The sequence below is a fragment of the Protopterus annectens genome, chromosome 1.part2 (assembly GCF_019279795.1).
Source record: "Protopterus annectens isolate FY-2018-M chromosome 1.part2, PAN1.0, whole genome shotgun sequence".
Classification (NCBI taxonomy): domain Eukaryota; kingdom Metazoa; phylum Chordata; order Ceratodontiformes; family Protopteridae; genus Protopterus; species Protopterus annectens.
Genome location: NC_056727.1, coordinates 1,141,436,699 through 1,141,461,561, shown reverse-complemented (window position 1 = coordinate 1,141,461,561; position 24,863 = coordinate 1,141,436,699). Strand labels below are relative to the sequence as shown.

The following is a 24,863-nucleotide window of genomic DNA, read 5'->3' as shown; positions in this document are numbered from 1 at the left end:
TATTCCTGTTGCTCCCAATTTCAGGAAATTTGAAATTCCCCATGTCTGGCTTACACTGTCAGTTTTTTGCATTACCCCTTGGGCTATCTATTGCAGTGTGAGTGTTTACAAAGTGTCTGGCCCCAGTGGTTGCCTATTGCAGAACCCTACGCTATCCACATTTTTCCTTATTTAGATGACTTTCTAATTTGTGCAGATTCTGTAACCAGGTGCTTGAAGTCCTTAGATAAGGTTGCATCCCTCCTTACAACCTGGGTTTCAAATTGAATGTTCAAAAGATTTTTCTCATACCCTCTCAATGAATTGTTTTATTGGGGTATTAGATAAACATAGTAAAAAGGATGGCTTTCCTGCCAGAATGTAAACTCTGACTTATTAGGGCATTTTCTTGGATTTCTCTTTTAGATGTGGCCTCAGCAAGAGAGTTCTTCAAAATTTTAGGCCTCATAACCTCAGTGATCCTCATGTTTCACCAGACAGACTATACATGAGAAGAATTCAGTGATATTTCAAGAATTGTTAAAACCAGAACCTTCATACTTGGATTTCCAGATCTCAGTACTAGGATTTGTGAAACAGAAATGGCAATGGTGTCAGGATCAACTCTTTCTGAATCCAGGATTGTCTCTCTCTCTCTCTCCAGATCCCAGTATAATCTGTCCAGATGGACTCTTCACATTTTTATGTGCTACAATTTAGACCACACATGGAGTGCTACAGCACGTAGGTTTGACCACAAAAGCAATACTGGCTTTTAAAAAGCCAGTATTGTGTTACAGATTGGGATCTGCTGATCACCACCACCCCCCCCCCCCTTCCAACACCTTGTGCACGGGACAGATGCAACTCTTGCCCTGCCCCTAGTTATGCTACAGTGAGAATCATGAACATAGTAGTTGCTTAAAGCCTACTTACTTGTAACAGTAGATGATTGAATTCTTCACTACCTTGGTGTCACCACCCATCCGCCATACCCCAGTTTGTGTACAGCTGAGTTGGGTGTCAGGCTGTTTGATTCAGTTGTTATTGGATTTGTTTTTTATGACATTGTGATTGGCTGCAGTTTTATTCTTGCTGGTATTGTTATTGGCTGCAGTTTTAATCTTGCTAGATAATTCTGGTTTCAGGTACTTTTCTTTTCTTTTCTTATTTTGTGGAGGTGAAAATGCCTGAGCACTCGCTTCCTGTCACAGCTGAAGGCTTCCTCCTCAGGATATGCTCATCCAAGCTGTCACAGGAAGAGAAAGGGAGGGGAGTCTGAGCTTTTGATAGCTGGATAGTACTGGGTTACCTTGGCAGATAACCTATAATGCCACTGAGGCAGTTAGGAATGTAAACATCTGCTTTTACTGGTAAGTAGAACTTGTGTAACTGTACGTTTGTCTGTATCAAGAATTAATTTTTAGACACAAACTAACATTATGTCTAAATGAAAGCTCTTCAAGTGAGAGTAAATAGATGATTAACAATTTCGAGTAAATGATGCTGTGTTTTTTCTTTTTTAACAAAGCTCCAAGTGAAATGATTAAATTAGCTCCCTTTTGGCCAAGGAAGCATTATTTTTTTTCTCCGAGGAAGTATTTTTTTTTCTCTTACTCAGTGTTTTAACAACAGAAGATGTGCTGTAGCGACAGCATGTGACCCTCTTGAGTTAAAACAAAGGGTCGGTCACTTAAAGGTCAGTCACTTATACACCTCCAGTGTGGGGACACTAAGATGGACAGCTTGGATGAGTCCTCTCTCATTCCCTGTAGGCACATGTTCCATAATGATATGCTTAACTGTATTGAGGGAGTCTAGGAAGTCAAATGCAAGGAAAGGTTGTGTAGCTAAATAGAAGAGATTATCCATCTGATGACAAAGTTTTGTGTGTGTGTGTGTGTGTGTGTGTGTGTGTGTGTGTGTGTGTGTGTGTGTGTGTGTGTGTGTGTGTACTCCACACACGCACACACTTACTTTCTCACCCAAACAACCCCCCAGATCCTTCTAATTTCTACACATACTGGGAAGGCGCCATTTTACCCTCCATTTCCCATGAGCTGAAATGGTGGTCCAACCAAGCCAGATTGAATGTACAAGTTTCTTTCATTTAGAAAACCTCCAACCGGACATTAACAGCAGATGCATTGTGTAACCTAGGAAGCATACTCACTACATTCCATTGTCCAAGACCAGTGGAATGCAGCCCCCAGGAGGAAGCATATGCATATGGAACTTGATAAAAGGATTCATGGCCTTCCATCCAAGTGTGGAAAGAGGTTATCCTGCAGGTAGTCAGACAGCACTGCAATCATGGTATATCAACCCAGCAGAGTCCAAGCCTGGTGAGCTTGTACTGTCATAGAGTATCTTGCATTGGCAGCCAAAGAGAACTTTGCATGAGGAGGCTTGTTTCCTCTTGGGAGACAGTTGTGGAGCTCAGAAGAACAGCTGAGGGAGTTGGGGAGATGCTTCAAGGGGGGAAAGGATAGGCCTCCCCCCAGGGCCAGCAAGCTGACCTGCTCCCTACCACCTGACTCTTGCAGGGGAACAGAGAACTGACTGGGATTGCTGGGTAGTAACAAATGGGCTGTAGGGCTGTCACATAGCTCAAGAATATTGGGCTCCTGTGCTCTCAGAACAGATGGGCTGATTAGATGTCAATAGTGAAGCCATCGACAAGTTCTTGGGGGGATTACTGAGTTTTCTCTTGATCAAGCCATCTAAGTTCTTTTCTTCTTTCTTGGTCCACAAAGCAGGCAGAAAGAGCATTACATTATCTAGGCAGACACAGACAACTCTGATGTTTGCACAGAATCAAGGACTGTATAGATTCTGACGCACTGTTGTCTCTCTTGCTACAGGAAGGAACGGAAGGTCAGTGCTGAAACAATTTCTGTATGATTGATCCAGTGCATTATTTTCTGTTACTTCTTCCAGCGTCAAAAACTTGAGGGCTCTCTTAGCAGCTCATAACACTTCCTGTGCAACTGCAACTATGGCGTTCCTTAGGAGAGTTACTGCATAGGCTGTTTTTGAGGCAGATGCTTTCTCAACTGTCTACATTTTTCTGAAAGCATAACGGCCTGAACATTTCATCCTGGACAAGAGCAGGATTTGCTGCAGCTATACTGCAGCCAGTCCAGTCTGTCCATCTCCATTGTGTGATAAAACTCTGGCAATCATTCCTGTAGTCAGGACTTCTCTAACAGTGACCTAAGCAAAGAACAAAGTAAGAAATTGCCATAAGAATAAGATGTCTGATTAAGTCACTGTTGTAATACCATTTCCCTCCAACTTTCCATGTCTCTTTCTCTCTCTGCCATCCAAAGTTTCCTGGGCTGAGTTGGGGTAGCCTGTCTGTAGCCTGTCCTTTTCCCTTTCTCCCATGTATGGCCTTGGGCCTACTCTGGTCAGAGTAAACTATGGAGAACCTGGTTTTCCATTCTACCTTCCGTAGAGCAACAAATGAAGATGAGTCTCTGCAAGGCCTTATCCCGTAGTTTTCACCCTGTATGACCTTGCTCTTGGGTAAGAAGTCCCTAATAAGGCAGGATCAGATGTCTTTTATACTGGAGACAGTCTGTCTTCTCTGAAAGGTGAGTATCTCCCAACCCTGGGGAGGGGATGTTGTTCTCTGGAGGTCATGCTGGGTGCCTGGGTTTTCTGTCATTGAGGTCTCAGTAGTCAAGACTATTGCAACAGTGATCTGCTCAAGCATCTGCTATTAATCTTGCTGTTATGGTAAATCTGTACACAGTCATACTTTATCAGATATAAAAGCAGTGTGTTCTTCATTACGTCAGAATTGTTTTGATCTGATGGCCATACTGATTTTATATTTGAAAGTTTACTGCTGCAGTGTGATACTTATTTTAGAAATAGTGTTTGTTGTTCCTGAGTTGAATCAGCACCTTGTCTTTTGGCTTTTCCTGGTTAGGGGTCGCCACAACGTAACTCAGGTCCGCTAATGATTGGCAGTGGATTTTTACGGTGCCGAGGTGCCAGCCTGACCCCCAACCTTCAAAGAAGGCACACCCATTCACGCTCACACCTACCTGCATGTCTTTAACATCACTCGTCCACTGGGAGTATGTGCAAAGGCGCTCCAGCCGAGAATTGAACGGGAGAACCTCTTGCTGTGAGGTGACAACGCTAACCGCTGCACCATCGCGGCCTAACATATTTACCATGAGGCGGATTTACTTTCCTTGTCCATCCTGAGCCCCTTACCGTTAGTGTTTGCCTTCTACCTGTATGTCTTCAGCAGGTGATGCATGACATAAAGCTGCACTTCTGACCACTGTCTCTCATTGTGCTTTATGGGGTTCATGCAATTCCCCCACTTTTAAGCATCAGTAGTATGACTATGTCTGGCTAGCTCGTGTGAAGCAATTATGCTGTGATTTTTTTCTTTTTTTTTGCTGGGGTCTTTTCTGGCTTGGGCCTGTGTGCATTTGTTGCAAGACTTTTTTGTTTGAACCCTATTGTGGGACCATACCACTGTAGTGGATATTAGGCTTTACATAAGATGAGTATTTTAGGGAGTAGCTGGACTCTGCATTTGTGCTGCCCTGACAAGCCCCCCCACCAAAAAAAAAAGGTGAAACATATAACGTCTACAGGTATTTAAATCTCTTTACTGCACCTGAATTTGTTACTAAAATCCCTAAAATATGTAGGATCATTGTACATCCAGAAACCACTGAATCTGAAACATTTATATGTCATTAAGGATTCATTTGCATAACTGCCATGATACTCTCAAGATTCATCAATGGAGATTTGTATTTTTAAAATGATACTCTGTTTTGCCAGGATGTCTTTTTGCTTGATCCTATATGGATTTGTTCATTTTTTTTCATATAAATATGTTTTTTGTTTGTTTAATGTAAAAATAATGTTTGAAAGTTTCTTTTTTTTATAATTTTACCAGTTTGTCTGGAGTTTTGTAGGGATAGCACAGCACATTTCTCCCACAGCTGGCAAGCAAGAAACCACATTGCATGTCTGCAGTATTGCAGGTTTCCTGTCAGATGTGCCAGTCACATGTTGCTGCATTGTGTCAGTAGGTCTAAGGTTAAAGGTTAGAAATGTGTATGATGTATTAAAATGTGAGCCCTGTGATAGAAGGTTAGAACTTACTGGTATATATCTGTGTAGCAGTATTTACAACATTTCTACTGGAATACTGCCTTAGCCAGTCAAAAGTTCAGATTTAGACTGATTTTGTACTAATGTCCATGTTACTATTGATGTTCTTCGTGTTTCACTGTTGCAGTCATTACATTTGGGTAATCTGCTGGCAGGTTGCCCTCAGTCGGCCTGAATTCCAAAGTCTTGGGTGCTGCGTCGGTTATTGTCTCCTCTTCCATTACGTCAGATCGTCAGAGGTATAAAACAAGCAGCCAACGCCATTTTCTTTAGTCTTTCTTGCCGCGCTGTGCCCGAAGCAGAAGCATTTCGCAAGTGCCGGTCGACCAACTCCTGAAATATTCGCGTTTGAGTTTCAGAACCGAAGTCTTCACTAAAGCTAAGTACCCTGTTGGGGAAACTTTTTTCTTGTTCCATACCAATGTCAGAAAAAGTTAATAATTGTATTACTTGTGGGAAGCAAATGCCTCATAAGGATTTCCATTTATACTGTATTCCTTGCCTAGGCCCTGATTACAACATGCCTGGCTGTCGGTTTTGTGCTAGATTTAACCAACGCACTATTAAGCGTCTGTATATTTTTGCCTCAAAGTATTTTGGAAACAGATTTAACTACCCAGAAATGTCGTCGGATAGCAATCCGACTACCGGAGTACATAAAAAACACAAAGAAAAGGACAGAGACAGACAGTCAAGGTCCAAAACCGACGACAAAGCTTCTCCTAAGCCAGTCACCGGTTCGCCGGTACTCAGTGAGGTGCTTTCGCAGCCCCTGATACCCGCTACTTTCGAATCGCAGGCCTCTACCGAGACCCATGTGGAGTCCGGCATGCTGTGAGATACTCAAAGTATTAGACCCACTGATGTAACTCCCTCGGATGGGTCCTGAGCCACTGAGCAGGCACCGGCTTCTGAGGGTGTATTCAGGCCTCAACATTTTTATATCAAACCGACGACAGCTGCAAAACCAAAGACAAAAGCAACTTCTAAAACTAAAAAACTGACGCATGAGCCAAGTGCACAGGCCGCTATGCCTAAAAAACAGATGATCAAAATGGCTGAAGACCTTATTACCATGATCAGGGGTTCCCAACCCCCTCCTGATAAGAGGCCTAGGCAAGATGCTGATTATGAATCTTCAGATCAGGTTTCTATTTCTTCTGATTCCTCTTCTGATCAGAAATTATCTATACCTCCCTATGAGGATTCTGATGCAGAGGAGTCTATACCATCTGCATCACCTCCTGAGGATTATTCATTTGGAGAAACCTTGCATACTTTGAGGGAGCATTTTCACTGGGAGTGTGAAGATTTCTCAGAATCAAAAAAGAGGCTCAGGGATTTCCTTCTTCTCCCTCAGCACAGGGCCTTTTGTCATACACCCTGTTTTAGACATTGTGGATGATATGTTTTTGGAGTCAAGCCTGACCCCTGACTCCTTACCTCTGGCTCCCAGCAAGCCTGACAGATATTACAGGGTCCCTAACTCTCACAAATTTTTATTTAGAAACCCTGCTGCTGATCCTGAAACTATTTCACAGGGTCCAAAGGGAGTTAAGGCCTCAACAGCAAAAAATCCTACCCCCTCTGACAGAGATTCAAGGGCACTGGACAGATGGGGAACAAAGGTTTATACATCTGCATCCTTGGCAATTGGGGTCTTAAACTGCCAGTTTCATATGCTCAAGTATCAACAACTTGTTATGGGATTGCTGAAACAGAAAATTATGTTGATTTCTGAATGTGCAGAAAATAAAGAATTGCAGGAGTTATTGCATGCAGCTGAACATGTTGGAAAGTGTACTTTGCAATGTGGTTTTGATTCCTTGGAGGCCTCCTGCAGGGCCACAGTTACTGGATCTGTGATTAGGAGGCATGCCTGGCTAAAAGAGCAAAATTTGCCTGATCATGTTAAAGCTAAGTTACTGTATGCACCTTATAGCTTGATACTGTTTGGTATTAAGGCAGAAGAGGTTTTAAAGAAAATGGAAGACAAAGCTAAGTCTATGCAAACTGTAAAAGACTTCTTGCAAGTGCAGCCACCAAGATTCAGTAGACACTGGCCTACAGAAAATTGGTCCTTTTTTGTGTCAGACAGAGCTCAAAGGGGCAAATCCAGACGCCCCAAGGGTTCCAGATACCAGGCACGAGATTCTTGCAGGTCAAAGCAATGGGGTGCTTCTACCTCCAAATCTGGAGGAGATAAAGCACAAACCTACAGAAAACAGTCCCAATGACTTCCCTCTGCCTTCACCAAGCACTTACCTTTTGGCAGCACCCTTAGGGAGAAAATTAGCACTTTTTGCCCAAAATTGGCAGTTAATAACCCAGGACAAGTGGGTGTTAAACATAGTATCACAGGGATACAGATTCCATTTCCATACTCTGCTAATGGCAAACGGTTGGCCGGATCTGCCAAAAAATCAGTGGGCAGAGGCACAGAAACAGGTTACGTCCCTCATGGATATGGGGGCCATTCAACCAGTACCAGAACAGGAAAAAGGACAAGGTTTTTACTCAAGACTGTTCTTGGTACCCAGAAAGGACAAGGCCTGGCGGCCAATACTGGATTTATCGATTTTGAACACATACCTGGACATTCCAAAATTCAAAATGCTGACGTTGCAGCAGCTTCTGCCCATGCTGGGCAAGAATGCTTGGCTGGTGACATTAGACCTAAAAGAGGCATACCTGCATGTCCCAATAAGGCAATCATGCAGAAGATACCTCAGATTCAAGGCTGGCTTAATGCATTACCAATTCTCTGCACTGCCCTTTGGCTTAACTACTGTGTCCAGGATCTTTACAAAGTGCCTAGCACCAGTAATTGCTTTTTGCAGACAAAGAAGTATACAAATATATCCTTACTTGGACGACTGTCTCATTCAAGCAGAGAACAAGGACATTTTTCTTCAACACCTGGTGTTTGTAAAAAGGCTTCTAACATGCCCAGGGTACACAGTAAATGAAAATAAATCACAACTGGTACCCTCTCAGAAAATTACATTCCTGGGTGCAAGCTTGAATGCAACTGCCCAGATGGCTTACCTTACACCAGAAAAGCAAAGGCGACTGATTATTTAATTCAAACAGATGGCAACAAGATGGCAACAAAAACCCAGTTATCTGCAAGACAAACTCTGCAGGCTTTGGGCTTTATGGCATCCTGCATCCTATTGATTCCATATGCAAGACTGCATATGAAGAAACTTCAATGGTACCTAAAAAGTTTATGGAGTCAGCATTGTCACAGTCTGGAAACAATGATTCCTCTCATTCCCTGCCTACAACAGGAGTTTCTATGGTGGGCAAAGGCATGTCACCAAAACATGGGACGGGCCTTCACTCTACCCCCTGCCAGCCAAACCCTAACAACAGATGCATCAGATTATGCCTGGGGGGCCCACATGGCAGGAAGATGCATTCAGGGCATATGGACCCCAAAACAAATGGATCTACATATCAACCAAAAAGAGATGCTAGCTGTTCAAAATGCCCTGACAGCCTTCAAGGACTTCCAGGACAACTGCTGATAAAGACGGACAACACCACAATTATGTGGTACATAAACAAGCAGGGGGGCACCCACTCATACCCCCTTTGCAGATTAGCCATGGCACTGTGGGACACAGCTTGGACTTACCAAATACATCTTCAAGCTCAGTTCCTGTCAGGAAAACAAAATATACTGGCAGACTATTTAAGCAGAAACCTTATGGACCCTCATGAGTGGAAACTAGATCCACAAGTTTTCAGCATGATAACAAAGAAATGGGGGAGCCCAGACATAGATCTATTTGCCTCTTCTCAAAATTATCAATTGAAAAGATTCTGCACAAGGACTTATCACAGACAAGCATGGAAAGTGGACACCCTATCCTTCAGTTGGAAAAATCTATCAGTTTACGCCTTTCCTCCTCTGCCTCTTCTTCCCAGGGTCCTACTAAAAGTCAGACAAGAGAAACCAAAGATGATACTAATTGCCCCGACTGGCCCCGCCAATACTGGTACTCAATCCTAAGGAACTTATTTCAATACCCAGCCTGGGCCTTACCTCAAAGACCTCAACTACTGTCCCAGCAAAATAATCAGTTCCTGCATAATCAACTCCAGACACTGAACCTGGCAGCATTGCTGGCTGATCATGTAGTTACACAAACAACACCTCTCAGTAAAGCTGTGATGGATGTAACTTTGGAAGCCAGAAGGCCTAGTACTAGAAACTCTTATGCTAATAAATGGAAGAGATTCTGTGCTTGGAATCAAGCACAAGGAACTGATACAGCAGAACCAAATATTCCTCAGATATTACAATACTTGACTGAGATGCTTGACAAAGGCCTATCTTTCTCATCAATTAAAATCCATGCCTCTGCCATTTCGGCTCATTACAATACAGAGCCACCAGTCTTTTCTCATCCTTTTACTAAAGCAGTATCTTAGAGGAGCCAAAAATCTAAGGCCTCCTAGAAGATCACCAATACCTGCATGGGACCTCAATTGTGTGTTGGAAAAGCTCACCCTGCCTCCATTTGAACCAGCTGCTACTGCTGATATAAAGTTCTTATCATGGGAAACAGCTCTGCTACTAGCAATTACTTCAGCAAGAAGAGTATCAGAGCTACAGGCCCTCATGGCTGTGGAGCCTTTTATCATATTTTACCCAGAGAGGATGTCTCTGTGGACAAATCCTTCATTTATGCCTAAAGTGGTTTCCAGTGTGGCTTTTAACCAAACTATTCATCTGCCAACTTTTTATCCAAATCCACAGAACAAGGGGGAGAGAATTCTGCATTCCTTGCATGTACACAGACAGCTAAGATTCTACTTGAGCAGGACTAAATCTCTAAGAAAAACTGAGCAATTACTAGTGACATATGGTGCAGGATCAGAAGGAAAGGCTATTTCAAAGCAAACTATTTCAAAGTGGGTAAGCCACTGCATTAGTTTCTGCTACTTACACCATGGCAAACCTCTGCCAAGGGGATTAGGTCTCATTCCACCAGAGTTGCATCTACTTCAGCAGCCTTTCTCAGAGGAATACCAACCAAAGACATTCTAGAGGCTGCTACTTGGAGTTCTGTTCACACCTTTACAAAGCATTATCATTTGCCTCTCTACTCTAAGTCCAGGGCAGGCTTTGCCACTGCAGTTCTGCAGGGCCTTATAGCCACTCCTAATGCTGTTTAGCTCCAGCCTCCCATCCATAGCTTTGGGATTCTACCCAAATGTAATGACTGCAACAGTGAAACACGAAGAACATAGTACAGTTGTGTTCACTTACCATAAATGTAGATGTTCGAGTGTATTCACTGTTGCAGTCTAGGTTACCCGCCCGCCATCCCCCTTTCATTCTGGAGTTTATCTTTCCTTCTCTATCTTCTATAACCTATGTGGTGTATTTGCTTGTAGATGAAGGTAAAGTTTGTATTGATGCATGTATGTATAGTTTTTATATATATATATTTTTGCTACCTTTTTGGGGGCACCTGACATCTGGGTCAAGAAAAACTAAAGAAAAGGGCATTGGCTGCTTGTTTTATACCCCTGACGACCTGGTGACATGGAAGAGGAGATGGCAACCAACGCAGGACCCAAGACTTTGGAATTCAGGCCGACTGAGGGCAACCTGCCAGCAGATTACCCAATGACTGCAACAGTGAATACACTCGAACATCTACATTTATGGTAAGTGTACACAACTGTACTTTCACATCAAGATTTTCAGACTGCAACAGGTTTCAGATTAGGTGTTGATAGTGATTTACAGAATATGGCCCACACTGTTACCGCAACACTTTCATTTACTGCAGTGCATTTCTTTTCTTAATTTTGTTTGTGCTGGACTGTCCAGTTTTGCTTTTTATTGTCATGCAGCCCCGTTTACACAGCCTACAAAGGTGCAGCTGAGGTGCATTATTTAATATTGTGTGTGCATTTTACAGTAGTGTAGGCACTTTGTAAGAAACTTAGGTTGTAAAATGTGAATTTTTGCACTTCTTCACTGTGAGTTTTTCGTCACTAGTCTACACCTATACATGTTGCTTAGTACCTTGAAGTGTAAGGGTTGTGTTAGAAGTGGCACAGGACCATTCACACTCATTGCAGTAATACCTTCAGTTAGCTATGTACACTTCAGAAAATCTGTGATAAAGTATACTATACGTTGCTTTTAGATAGTGGTGGTGTACAATAATCTGTAAAGTAGAGAATTTATTTTCTTATCTTTACTATTCTGAAACGTATAAGTGCAGTACATGCTGCTTAACTACTGTGTCTGTAAGCAAAGGATGGACACCATGTAGTATAAAAAGTTCATTATCGCTATGCAGCAGATGCCCTTTTTAACATTGTTAGTGATGACTGCATTCCACCTGATGCACTAAATGTTGTCACATAGGTACAGTGGCATACATTCAGGAGTTGCTTCGTGAAGTGTAAGTGTGTTATACCAACAAAATAGCATACTTTATCACTACATGATGGTTCTTGGGTTGCTTTTGTAGTCCATTTGCCTCCAGAGCATACTGCATATTTTTTCTGAAGTAATATATGCAGTGTCAGTGTAGTGTTTATTCTAATTATATTTTTACACTTTTTGCCCCTGTTGTCAGTCTCTCATGAGCTCTGTATTGGATAGTCATCCCATTCATTCACTATCAGCAGGGCGTGGGTGGTTTGAGATTTTTGCTGTTAAGCCCTACTTCCTGCTTGGACTGAGTAAAGCACCAGGGGGAGAGCTTGCAGTTGATTAACCGTAGAGGCCATCCCCTCACTTCCACAAGGGGCATTCCCTCTGTGCAGTTCCGCCATTTCTCTGAGGCACTTAACAGTAATTTCTCTGGGTTCCACCAGGGAAGTCGCAGTGGCTTGTGTATCTGTGAGTGAGCACATCTCTCCCTCACCCCCTAAAGAGAAGCAAATGGACCTTGGCCCTTTATTCTTTCCCCTCCCTGCCTGGCTGATCCAGTGCCAGGTGTGCTAAACGAACCTCTGTCTTATGGGTCACATAGCTACATGTACCTGCTCCACGGAGCCAGGTTGAGTTCATCCTATACTTTTTTTTGCAGCTTACTAAGTTTCCATGTTGGTATACTCTGCTCTTAGGCTACAAGGGGCACTGTATATTTTTAGAAACAAATTCCCGTGCTTTTCATGTGCATATAATAGACATGAAAGAAACTTTCTCAGCAGTCAGTTCTCAGTGATGCATTCCGTGGCTCTTAAAAAGTAACATAACACTACTATCATCCACAGAGGAAATGTTAACAAGGTAATGTGTCTAGTCATTATGTATCCAGAGTGCATGCATATTTCTCTATAAATGTTTACGGTTATGACGTTCCTGCTGTGACCTTTGTACATTTTACACCACGGCATCTCGTTAATAGTGTGGTATGTACTGTAGAAAACATCATCTGGAAAGGACATTGATAAGGGTTATGTGTGCCAACAGATTTATTGCAGAAGTAAGTTGTCACATTTGTTGTAATTACATGAACATTGTTTTATTTTCATGTTTCATATGTAGTGTTTTATTTTCATGTTTCATATGTAGTGTTTAATGTTTAGGGATCATGATCTTAAAATCTTATTTTGCTTTTAAAATGTGTGTATTGATGAAATGAGTTTTAATAGAAAAACATTATGATACTTTCCTGTGCATATTAGCACACAGACTGATGTGCGGCTATTAGAATAAGGTAAGCACTTGCTGCTTGATTAGCTGTTGTCATCTGTTGCAAACATGCTTGGGGCCACTTAGAGATGTAGGCTGGTCAGCAGTTGGAGAACATGCCAGTTTAACAGGATGACTAGGAAGTGTTCCATGGTTACTTTTGGGTAATGTTTTCTTCTGTAATAGCATACGACTGTCTCATGAATTTTCCATACTAAAAATGTAGATTCTACACTTTGAGGGTGAAGGTGAGTTGTGGAATAATATCCAGTGGCAATAGCTTCACAACAGCTGGGATTATCTTATCATCAGTGGATGGAGATAGTTGTTGGTACTTGTTGGAGTGTTAGCTTGGTAGAAACCATCACTATTAAAGGAGGAAGATGGATTGTCATAGGCCGGACAGTATTAACTGAATGAACAAATTCATTATGAGGAGTCTTGCATTAACTGCCAGCACAGCCTCATTTGGGTGATGGTATTTAATGGGCTTGCTTTGGGTCAGGAGGATGTTGACAACAGGCTCATTAGTGCTTGAGAGTCTGCCTTCTCAAAATAACAACAAATAACTACATGAACAACTTATCAGTGCATGTAAGGATGCCTTAAAGAAACTGCAACAAATAGAAGCATGATGCAGATTATCACTGCTTTGTAGGACATCTGGGGGTGGGAAAACTGTAGCAGTTGACTGCATATGAGGTAGCTTATCAGTGCATGATGGGATATCTTTTGGAAACCGCAACAAATGACTGCATGGCTGTCGGTGCTTGGTAGGTTGGCTTGGAAAATGTGCAACACGTGACCGAGTGGGCTGCCCTATTGATGTCTGGGAGCAACAGCAGCGAGTGCATGAGCAGCTTTTTGGTGCGAGGTAGAATGTCTGGTAAGAGCTGCAGCAAAATGGTATGTGGGGGCTGCTTTACCGTGCCTGATAAGAAAACTAGGAAAAATGCACCAGATGACTGCATAGGGCAGCTTAGCTATTACTACATGGCAGGATATCTGAAAGAAACTGCAAAAAAGAAAGAAAATAACTGCATGGGACAGCTTATTAATGCATAGTAAGGTGTCTTAGGGAAATTGCAATAAATGACTGCCTGGGATGGTTTAATTATGCATGGTAGTGTTTATCGGGGAATTGCCACAGATGACTTGCATGGGGCAACATGTTTATGCATGGCAGGATGTCTAGGAGAAATCACAAATGGCTGTATGGGACAACAAGCTTGCACTGTGCATGACAGAATGTTTTGGAGAAACCACATTAAATGGCTATTTGGAGCAGTATCAGATATTAACTGTTCATGGAAGAATGTTTGGAAAAACTCCCAACAATGGCCATTTGGGTCAACACAACAGCTTACAAATACATGCACGGTAAGACGTCTTGACAGAAACTGCAGCAGATGGCTAGCTACATGGGGTAGCAAAGAGGAGATGTCACTTTTGGGTGAAAGGCTGTCACATAGTTCACTGGTCTATGTACTTGAACCTTATGAAGGTTGTGACTTGGTACTGTGAGTATACTTCTGCAAGGGAGTAACCTTTGTGGAAGTCTTGATAAGACAGAAGATTGCCTGCTGCAGGGAAACCTACATCTGTAGCGAGTGAAGGATTGCGACTGGTATAAGAAGGATGAATAAATGACAAGTGAAAGTGACAGTGTTAATCACAAAAAAACTTTGGGAAGGAATATAATATGTTACCTTGAGGAACATGTAGAAAAGGAGAACCCTTCTCTTTTAGTTTTAGGTAAATACGGCATTTTGTCTCAGCATATCTATTGGGGGCAGATATATATATATATATATATATATATATATATATATATATATATATATATATATATATATATCTAGAAATGGAAATTAAAACCAAAAAAAGTAGCATCCAGAAGAAGATCTAAGCAAGACTACCATCCTGACTCAGACCGCCTGCCTTTTGAATGAGAAATAAGTTACTGCTCTGAGCAGAGGCCGAATGCTGGCTTTTCTTTCTGCTCCATTGTTTATATATATATATATATATATATATATATATATATATATATATATATATATATATATATGTATATGTAATTCATGCTGTAGAACTTCATGAGTTTGACCTGTCTTTTTGGAATAGTGACTTGGACTTGGGATTCATTTACGATTGTTGCTGGGCTGGGTAGGAGTGACAACATTTGAGGTTAGTGCTCCCCCCCCCACCATCTCTCATTATTGGCTGTGGGTGCAGTACAGCAATAAGGAAGAATCTGTCTTGCATTTTGCTGTACTTGTTCCTGTATATATTCACCCAGGCATGTGCCTCTGTAGTTTGCCAAGCTCATGAATTACAAGAAATTGAAATAAAACAGAATACAGTCGTGTGAAGTCTACATTTAGAAATCACTTGCTGTTATTGTGAGTTTCTTCAATATAGTGCCAATAATAAAACATCTTTTGTGTCAAAATGAGTTGCACTAAGATATTCTGCATACCACCGTATTTTTTTCATAGGACTATGGAATTGCTCATATGTTCTTCACAGATTAAGTAGACCCTGTTGAGGTCTTGACAGTTAACCTGACTAAGCAAATCCAAAATGCCTTTTATGTAATGTTGTCCTTTCTTCTGGATGATCAGATAAACAACTTTAGAAGGAGTGAATAAAACTGGAATATAAAACCTAGTATAGGCTAGAACATCTCATATGGGGTAATGGAACATATGCATGCAGGACATTGTACCGCTGCGCGTAGACTTTCAGCCGTTTTACAGCTTGGTGTTTTTGCCATTAGTATGGTGGTGGGCAATAAGGAACAGAACTCCCTGCCTTTTCTTGTAGTTGTATTTAACCTCATTGTATGTTTTATTGTAGGTTCAAACAGGTGTTCCGTGTCAGCAGTCAACCTGCCCAAACACGTGGACTCCATAATCAACAAGAGGCTCTCGAAATCCTCAGCCACCCTCTGGAATTCACCCAGCCGAAGTAAGACATGTTTATTAGATCACAGCTGATTGGAAATGCCAGATTCTGATTGGGTGACAGTCAGGCCAAAAGGCACAGTGACCTACTGTGCTGCTGTAGTTGGTTACAGGCATGCTTCAGGGGTTGCATTTGAGCTACTAACAGACTGGCTGGATTCAAATGTGATTGTGTGTGTGACAGTTATGTGATTTTTGCATATGTAACAAGCTTTCTGAAATGTTCTGTTCATTGTGTTGTAAACCAAACTAAACCAAGCTGTATTCACTGCTTCTTTTAACAGTTGCTATTCTTTCCTTCTGTCTGATACCAACAGTTACGGCTGCTAGGCTGCCAACCTTTGTTGACAGTGCTTCTTGTCTTTCACGTCTTTGTAACTCTTGAAGATGTTTTATGTCATTGTTGTCATTGTGTGTTTCTCCCTAACATGCACCTCTTATAGTCCTCTGTCTGGTCAGGCAAGGATCAAGGTGGGTGGCTTTCTCCCCACAGACTGCAGCAAATACAGTATGACTAATTCTGATGGCTGTTCTCGTGGCTTAATGTGTAAATGTGACCCCTGAGGCTTATTGGGTAATTACTTCCTTCCCCAGGTGGTGGGTGTCTTACACCAACTGTGATCTAATACAAGTGACCAAAACAAGCCACTGTCACAGGAAAATTAGCATCAAACCTTGGCATTTTTCTTTTCCAACTTAAAAGTGCTAGAAGATGGTTTAAGTGTAATTGTCTTTCATTTCCTTATAAGTGTCCATTTCATGTTGTATGTTTTTGTTTCCTTCTTTGAGGGTTATTTTGTGTAACTGCATTTGCATGTGCGGGTTGATGAGAGCGGCGGCTTACGTTAGTGACGTATGATCAAAGACAGTAGTGCATGGTACAGTATACACATAACATTTATTTACAGTGCTGTATTCTGTTTGTATGTAAAAAGTGAATGGTCATAACATAAAGGCTGCATGTGTCAGTTGTAATTAGAGACAGAATGATGCAAGCTGGTAACTCTGTGTATGGCATAGGTGTTCATTGTTAAATGTTTCTGCTCACAGGTCCAGGGTCCAAGGCTCTTTTCCAGTATGTATGGCAGGCTAGCTGTGAATTAAAGGTTTTGAACTGATATAATTGATTATTAACATTTGATTACCAGGAAAGTCCGACTGAGTAGAATCCCATTTTCAGCAGAGGCCTAGATAGAAACGCTCCAAATTGTAACAAAACATTTAAAGAACAATAATTATGTAAATCTTTCAAAATAAAACAAAATATCTGCATTTTAAATAGTTATAACAAATTAGACATAATATGAAAACATTGGTTAAAATCGATACAAGGTATACGACAATTATTTAATATTTAGAGAAATTGTAGACAGTTTATAGAGAAAGTCAAGTTCAGTTAGTCTAGTACAAACAGGAATTGCAATATGATGTGAGGGAAAAACAGGTTTATGCTATATTTAGAGAGAAAGGGAAGAGAATTAGTAAGGAAGTAAGTGAAGACGGGAGAGTAAGGAAGTATAAGGAATGAAAATGTACATTTAGGGATATATTTAGATATAGGTTACGTCAATTTCTTTTTGTGAGCTGTGACTCTGAGTAAGTGAGGTAATCAAGGTCACAAAATTCTTTATTTTAATATTCTATAGAGTTAATAATTCAAGCATATTATTTAACGTATTTTGGCATGTATTGTATTTACATATGTACATTAGTCATACGTCACATATCCTGGGTGTTTTTGCATTTTATATGTACCATTAGTCATTAAATTGAAATTTATTTTGATATATTGAAATGTGAATGTGAAAGATGGGTGTGGGTTAATGAGTATCCCTCATTGGTTAACACGTTTGCAATTGAACAATTTCTTAATGAGCCTCATTGATGTGTATTTAAAGTTGCTGCACTTTGGTGTAAAAATTATTCCTTTGAAAGGCTGTTGAGCCGAGGTACCGGGAAGCACCAGTAAAAGATTTTATTCAACATTTTGGCATATTTTTCATTTATTCAACTTGGAATCTAGTCTTTTTTTGTGTTTATGTAATCATGGGGATTCCCAGGTCACTTCTGAACACTCCTGAAGTAGAAGGACTTGTCCTTAGTCATCTTACATAATTAACACAGTAAATAAGACTGTCCTTATCCTCCCTGTGGAGGATCCATGTTCTCTCGTAGCTTTCTGGGTTTTTTGTGTACTCTGGTTTCTCTCCTCTTACAAGGAAGCTGTTTGATTGGTTGCTTGCAATTTTTGGCATGAGTTAATGCTGTAGAAGCTCCGGTCCAGTTAATTTTTAACAAATTAATTAAAAGTCCATTTAGTACCTGTGGTGTATAGGTGGAAAAGCAGATACATTTAGTGGGTATGGGGATAATGCATTGAAAGATGGAAATGTAACCCCTTTGAAAGCAGAAAAATGGTTTAGTAGCAAAGTGAAAACCAGTGTTTATTGGAAGCATTAGCATACTGCAGGTGGATTCAGCTAGGAGGTGTACCTAAAGGGGGTCTGTCATGGTTAAGTTGAGCAAATGTAGACTTTTTTTTTCATTTATTTAGTGGTAGATCAGCCATTGTCTTGATTTTAATGGCCTGTCATTGTGCAGCAGAATAGTACACCAGGAAAACATGAGCTGCTACTGCAGCAACAGAGAGGGGACAGGTTTATATGATGGGGAGCATCTGGAGTGCTACTTAATGACCTGCACCATGCAGGATTGCACACCAAGTACAACTAATGCACCCAACATGATTGAAGAACTCCTAATATGAGAAGATGTTTTGTTTTGAGCAGAAGTTGTGTTCTAATGTCACTGTAAAAGTATGTTTCAGACATTTACTACTTTGGCATCTTTTGTAGGGGACTGCATTACATAAGTTTAGACTTCAGTAAACTGGGCATAACTAACTGCCATTTGTTTGGCGAAGGCATATTGTGATGATATTTAAAGGACATTTTTAGACGTATCCCATTTAGTTGTTTCACTAGTAAAACTTTTGGAGCTGCAATATTTAATTGCTTACAGTAGTAGAAGCTTAAAATGTCAGTCTTTGAAGGACACCCACTTGCTTAAACACAAAATGTTCCTCATTCCATAGTATATTTTCCTTCATGTAAAGTAATCTCCGCTTTGCTATATATGCATAAAGCATGTCTGAGCTGTTTTTCCTTTTTGTGGCATTTCTGTGACATTCAGCCTCTTTGGTGCACATTAGCTTAGTTAATGTAACGGTATATTACTTTCATTAGGAAGTTTTCTTTAATATCTCCTACAAATTATTGCCCAGTTCAATTCTGATGTGACAGTTGACAAGGCTGTCTTATCAAAGTGTTTTATAGTCCAGTCTTTTTTTGTTTTTTTGGTCCGTCTTGACTATAAGTCAGTAAAAGTGTTTTAGAATGAAGGATTTCACACACTTTTGTTGGTTGAAGCAGTATAGAAATTGTTGGCATGCATGGACAAGCTGTCACATTTGGTGTTACGTGCACTTGAGCTGGCAGCTCAGCCATGAATGAGAAGAAACTTGACATGCCTAGCTGACAGAATGAGAGACAGGGGCGGAGTTTTTGGGACTAAGGCTAAAGCAGCTAACTTGATGCTTGTTTGTAGATCATACAAACATGGCTTGTAAGTCTGTTTAGGTGACGGCAGTGAACACCAGTCAAAGGGGATTCATTGGAAAAAAATGTTCTAATATCCTGTCAGGAGATTCCCAGAGAAATGAAATCATTATTTCTTAGCACTGTCAGTCTAATAAAATGGCGTATAGTTGTGGATGGATAGCATTTGAGAGGAAGCCTTACCTGAAAAGTTGTAGCAGCCCCAATGAGGCCATTTTGGGTAGAGCAAATTACAAAATGACATCTAATCAATTGAAGTGGTACTGAGGCAAACGCATTACATAGAATGTCATGAAATGGTAACGTTTTTGTTTTCTGGCTGTATTTCTTTAAATTAATTTACTCTCGTGAATACATATGATGTCTATGATACTGATAACCCAGGTTCAGTAATGGAGTTGGATTATTGGTAACCTACTGGAAGAGGATTCAGAATTCAAAGGCCAAATCTCTTTGCTTGGGGGACACTTGATGATGAGCTTGGTGTTTTATATAATCCTTGATGAAATCATGATTTCATGTGGCTGAGATAGTACATAGAGAATGAGACATTGCACTTGTCGTGTGTCTGATATTGTGCACTTCATTTGTCAGTGCCACAGAAGTAAACCTTGCAGTCTGCAGAGTCTGTCTGAATGTTGTAGCTACTTTTGGTCATTGTGTCTTTCATCTCTCTGGGGCATATTTGCACTTTTTTCTTGTTCTATACTGTTCAAGTGTTTGCAACAGTGTGCCCCTAGTCCCTCACCACGTTCTTGTTCTTGAGATAGTAATTCCTTAGCTCAGACTTGAATTGTCCACACTCCAGCTGTCTTCCCTGTCTACCTCAGTCCTTTCCCTTCAACTCCATTCTTTCTGATAGTGTAGAATTCCCAAATTTGATATTCATTTCCCCTTTGTTATGTACATGTCTGGTGTTTCCTCTTATTCCATTGCCTCCATTTCATTCATTATTCAGCTGTTTCCATTGGACACTTTGAAACAGCTTAATCTGTCTGTTTGGTGACTGACACTGGCTTCTACTTTACCCATGCTCTGCAGTGACAAAATGCTTCAAATGCCTGGCATTTTGTTGACCACCACTGTCCTTTCACATTGCTTTGCATGATACAGTATAGTGATGGTTTTATTTGCTAGATCATCTTCCTCCTCTGGCCTCCCAGTGAATCACCCTTTTTTGCATTTATATTTTCCCTGGATTTCCATGTGGGAAGTGCATGTTTTTGGAAACATTTTTGCATTAAATCTCAATTGCCATAAGTTTGCCTGCAATGCTCACATTAGGTCTCTTTTGTAAAGACTGACTCTCACCTTGCATGATCACTGCATAGATCTTGGCATCTGCTGCAAAAACAGATTATTTCTGTCAAACCTCCATGTGATGTCTGACACATATATGCTGAATAGTACTCGTCACAGCACTAAACCATATGACACTACATTAGTTAGCATTTTGTCAGCAGACAGTCAGACTTCACCATAACTGCCCCCCTGTCCTTTTGATCAGTGATCATTTTCCTGTTTATCTCACCATTTTGAACCACATCCTTTGTCTTATTTCCTTTTCACTCTCAGCTGTACCGTAGTACACATACACCAGATCTAATGTTTTCCTGCCCACCTTAGAGGTTACCCAGTCATAGAATTGTCCATGTTGGACTAGCCAAGCATTTGTGGTCTGAAGACATGCTTTTGGCCACTTGCAGGAAATTTCCCATTTAAGAATCCCACCAGCCATCACTACAGAATGTTTTTTGTAGCCCTGAACTTTGCACTGAAATGAGGCTAACAGGCCTTCGTTTGCTTGACATTTCTGGGAAAGCTCAGCATGTGCTTATTCTGCCTTCCTACTCCCCTGGGAAAGATCAACCATTGTGTGATGTCTTTGTCTTTATCTAGTTTCACCAACATTTCATCTCTTGGCCCATGGGTTCTTGATTGAATTGTCTTATCTCCTGGTCTGGCCTTCGTGACACTGTCCTGATGTCTTTATCTCTTACCAGTAAGTCAGTCATAGAGGGTTATTTCTAATGTAAACTGTTTTCTTGAGTCACTATATGACATGTATTCCCTTTTGCTGTTTACAGCGCAGTGTGTGTGTGTGTGTGTGTGTGTGTGTGTGTGTGTGTGTGTGTGTGTGTGTGTGTGTGTGTAATACCACTAGACAGAGTCTGTAGGAGAAGAAGCATTGCTAGTCTGATGGTACAATGTTCTGTTTGTGCTCTCATGAGCAGATTGTAGTGTTAGACACTCCTGAGGACTTGCTGGAGGCTGTAATCAACTGAATACCAGTTGCTTGAAACTTCGTCCTGCCAAGACATAAACCTGTGCTCGTGACCACTGGTATCTCAACTGGTATCTCAACAGCTACTGGATTTGATATGAAAATTGCCTTTTAGACTGTTGCTGTGACCCTTGTATAAAAGTGGGAAAAAAGGGTTTGTAGATGGATGAATGTGTAGTGAGAATAGGTTGAGGTTTCTGTCTAGAATGTATGGCCCGTGTATGATTTTGTTAATTATTTTCACTTAAGTACTTAATGGCAACAGCTGTAGTATTTTTGTACTCCCTTCTCAGGAGCTTTGCCTGAATCAAGTTTCTCATTTCCTCAGAGGCTTAAATGTAACTGTGCATGTGCTGGTCTCTTCACTTCTAGATTAATGCAACTCCCTTTACCTTGACGTAATGATACCATGTTTAACTGCCATCAGCACATCTTGAGTTACCTTGCCAGGTTATTGATAGTATTGTCTCTCTAGAGGCATATCATATCTGTGCTGTGGCACATCTATGGGATATCAGTGGCCTGGAGGTCAGCATTTCTGTATTATTCCCCTCACTGTCACCGCAGAAGCTCCACCTGATGGCTGTATGACATGCACCCATTTGTCCCATGGAAGTAGATGCAGGAGAGTTCTACCACCTATTCATTCCTGCCTGGGAAGCCCTGTCAACCTATCCATTTCCTCTTGTAGCAAAAGTCTGATGGTAGAGAGTGGGCTCAGCTCTGAGTCTTGTGGAGCAGTGTACTCTTCCCTCTGGTAGGCTGCCTGTAGACTCCCTATGGCTGTTTTGTTGGAGAGCAGGAGTGCTCTCTCTCTCTCTCTCTCACACACACACACACACACACACACACACACACACACACACACACACACACACACACACACACACACACACACACACATCTACACAACAAAAGCTAGTGTAGCAGTCTTAAGTCAGATACGTAAATAGGTAAAGATTTCTAAGGAGTAACACCCTTTCAGATTCGTAACTGGTTGTACTGAAAATAATTAATTTCAGTACATGGGACAGATAAGGCCCCTTTAACTCAGTTTATCTGGCTGGATGGGTATTCTGTCCACTAAAACTTATCGCCACACCCTCCTCTGTTAATTATGACCTATTATACAATGACCCCCCCATTAATATTCCAAAACGTGCACGCTGATTGGTCAGAAAGCACGTTGTAAATCAGAGTTATAGTAATGGAAAAAGGTCCAGTCTCCCGGACTTTTTCCATTAGTATAACTCTTTTTTTACAGCAACGGAGAACACAAGACCTCCGTTGCTTTTTGCACACTGTCTCGCTATGTAAAACGAGTTTAACATAGGGAGACAGCTTTTAAAAAAGTAACTGAGATTGTCCATTGCTTTCTTTAAAGCTGTCTCGCTATGTTAAATGGGTTTAACATAGCAAGACACTTTGTAAAAAGCAACGGAGATCTTGCTCTCTCCGTTGTTTTTTTCAAAACTGTCTCGCTATGTTAAATGGGTTTAACATAGTGAGACAGCTGTAAAAAAGCAACAGAGATTCTCTGTTGCTTTTTTAAAGATGTCTCGCTATATTAAAGTCCTTTAACATAGCGAGAGTTTGTAAAAAGCAACGGAGATCTTGCTTTCTCCGTTGCATTTGCCCACAGCTCTGATGTACTGCGTAAGCATACGCAGTGCATCAAAACTGCCGCAGAATTCCAGACAGCTGCGGAAGGGCAGCAAGGAGGCATTATACAATGCCATTATTTAAGAAAAGTCATTATTTTTTTTCTTAAATAATGTCATTGTATAATAGCAATAACCCACTTCTGGGTGTGGGTAATGCTGGATTTACCCACGGTTGTCTTTGTTTGGCCACTTGGGCTTCGCCCTCGTGACCAAACCACACCAACTGTGGGTAAATCCAGCATTACCCACACCCAGGTGTGGGTTATTGCTATAGTATTGCATTTTGTCCCTTGAGTCCATTCATTATGCTTGGAGTACTACTAACTACTACTGAAGGTCTTCATTCTGTTAATCTTCCTATAGGCATCCTGGACCCCTCTGGCTGTAATAAACTGATTTGAGGCCTCTAGATTCAGTTAATTCTTTTAATGGTCTGACTTTGCTAAACCTGTTGGACTCCTCAGATCTCGTAAGCATTTTGAAGTCTCCTTCCGTTGAACTCACCCACTCTCTTCTGTTTTTAAAACTCTCCAATTCTCTGAATCCTTTTGAAATCACTTCCCCCATTAAGCCTGTTGGGGTGGACACTGATTTTTTTTTAACCCTGGCATATTCCCCAAGTCTGTCATTTCTTAGGGAGTGTGGCTTGACTTCTTTACTCCTGCTGTAGCTATGCTGATCCCATTAATTCTTTTGTGCCTTAATGGCTTTACTTGTGCATGGGTCACCCAAAACTGTAAAGTTGACACTGTTTCCATTCATGTAATAGAGCTCACTAGTGTGAAATGGTGCCCGAAAGCTGTCATTTGCAGAAACAAACAAATTGCATTTAGTCCCTTAATTGCTTGTAGCCAACAATTTGCTTTATTTGGTATTTATGAATTGATAATTCCTTTCTGCTGATGCATTGCACTGTGTCTGTTAGGAAGGAAGTGAAGTTTGACAGGTGTGGCAGTTTTTGACTTGTTTTGTCCCTGAATTAAAATAAGAGAAGTTTGTGTGCTTGTTTGTTTTTTCATATTTTTGAATATTGAGTAAACACCACATTTTGTGGGTAAGTAATGTACTGCGTGCTAGTTGAATCTTTTTTGGCTAGCAGAGTAATAATGAGTTAGATCCTGATAATTTATTTCTGCCTTCCATCTTATCTAATTACACCAAAGTCAGAGACCAAGACCCCATGTCATTGGAATACTTGTCATTAACTGTTAGTAGTAGTTCACTTACTGCAGTTTCACCCAGTACCTCTGAGTCCAGCTGGTTAGTCATGCAGTTTCACCCAGTACCTCTGAGTCCAACTGGTTAGTCATGCAGTTTCACCCAGTACCTCTGAGTCCAGCTGGTTAGTCATGCAGTTTCACCCAGTACCTCTGAGTCCAGCTGGTTAGTCATGCAGTTTCACCCAGTACCTCTGAGTCCAGCTGGTTAGTCATGCAGTTTCACCCAGTACCTCTGAGTCCAGCTGGTTAGTCATGGAGTGTTTCTTAGGAAATGTTCTCAAACTCTTGGTTGGAGTAT

The 24,863-nt window shown here is 41.1% G+C and overlaps 1 protein-coding gene across 2 annotated transcripts in view; it reads left to right on the top strand.

Annotated features, from left to right (window-relative positions):
• The window catches only part of LOC122792264 (MAP7 domain-containing protein 1-like), a 1,483,077-nt gene that overhangs the window by 808,420 nt on the left and 649,794 nt on the right, over nucleotides 1-24,863 (top strand). Inside the window, exon 6 of one of the 2 annotated variants that reach the window (XM_044060014.1) lies at nucleotides 15,674-15,784. The exons of the other annotated variant lie outside the window; for it this stretch is intronic. Within the exon in view, the coding sequence (XP_043915949.1) occupies nucleotides 15,674-15,784 (111 nt within the window). The remainder of the gene's footprint in view (nucleotides 1-15,673; nucleotides 15,785-24,863) is intronic. 2 annotated transcript variants of the gene reach the window in all.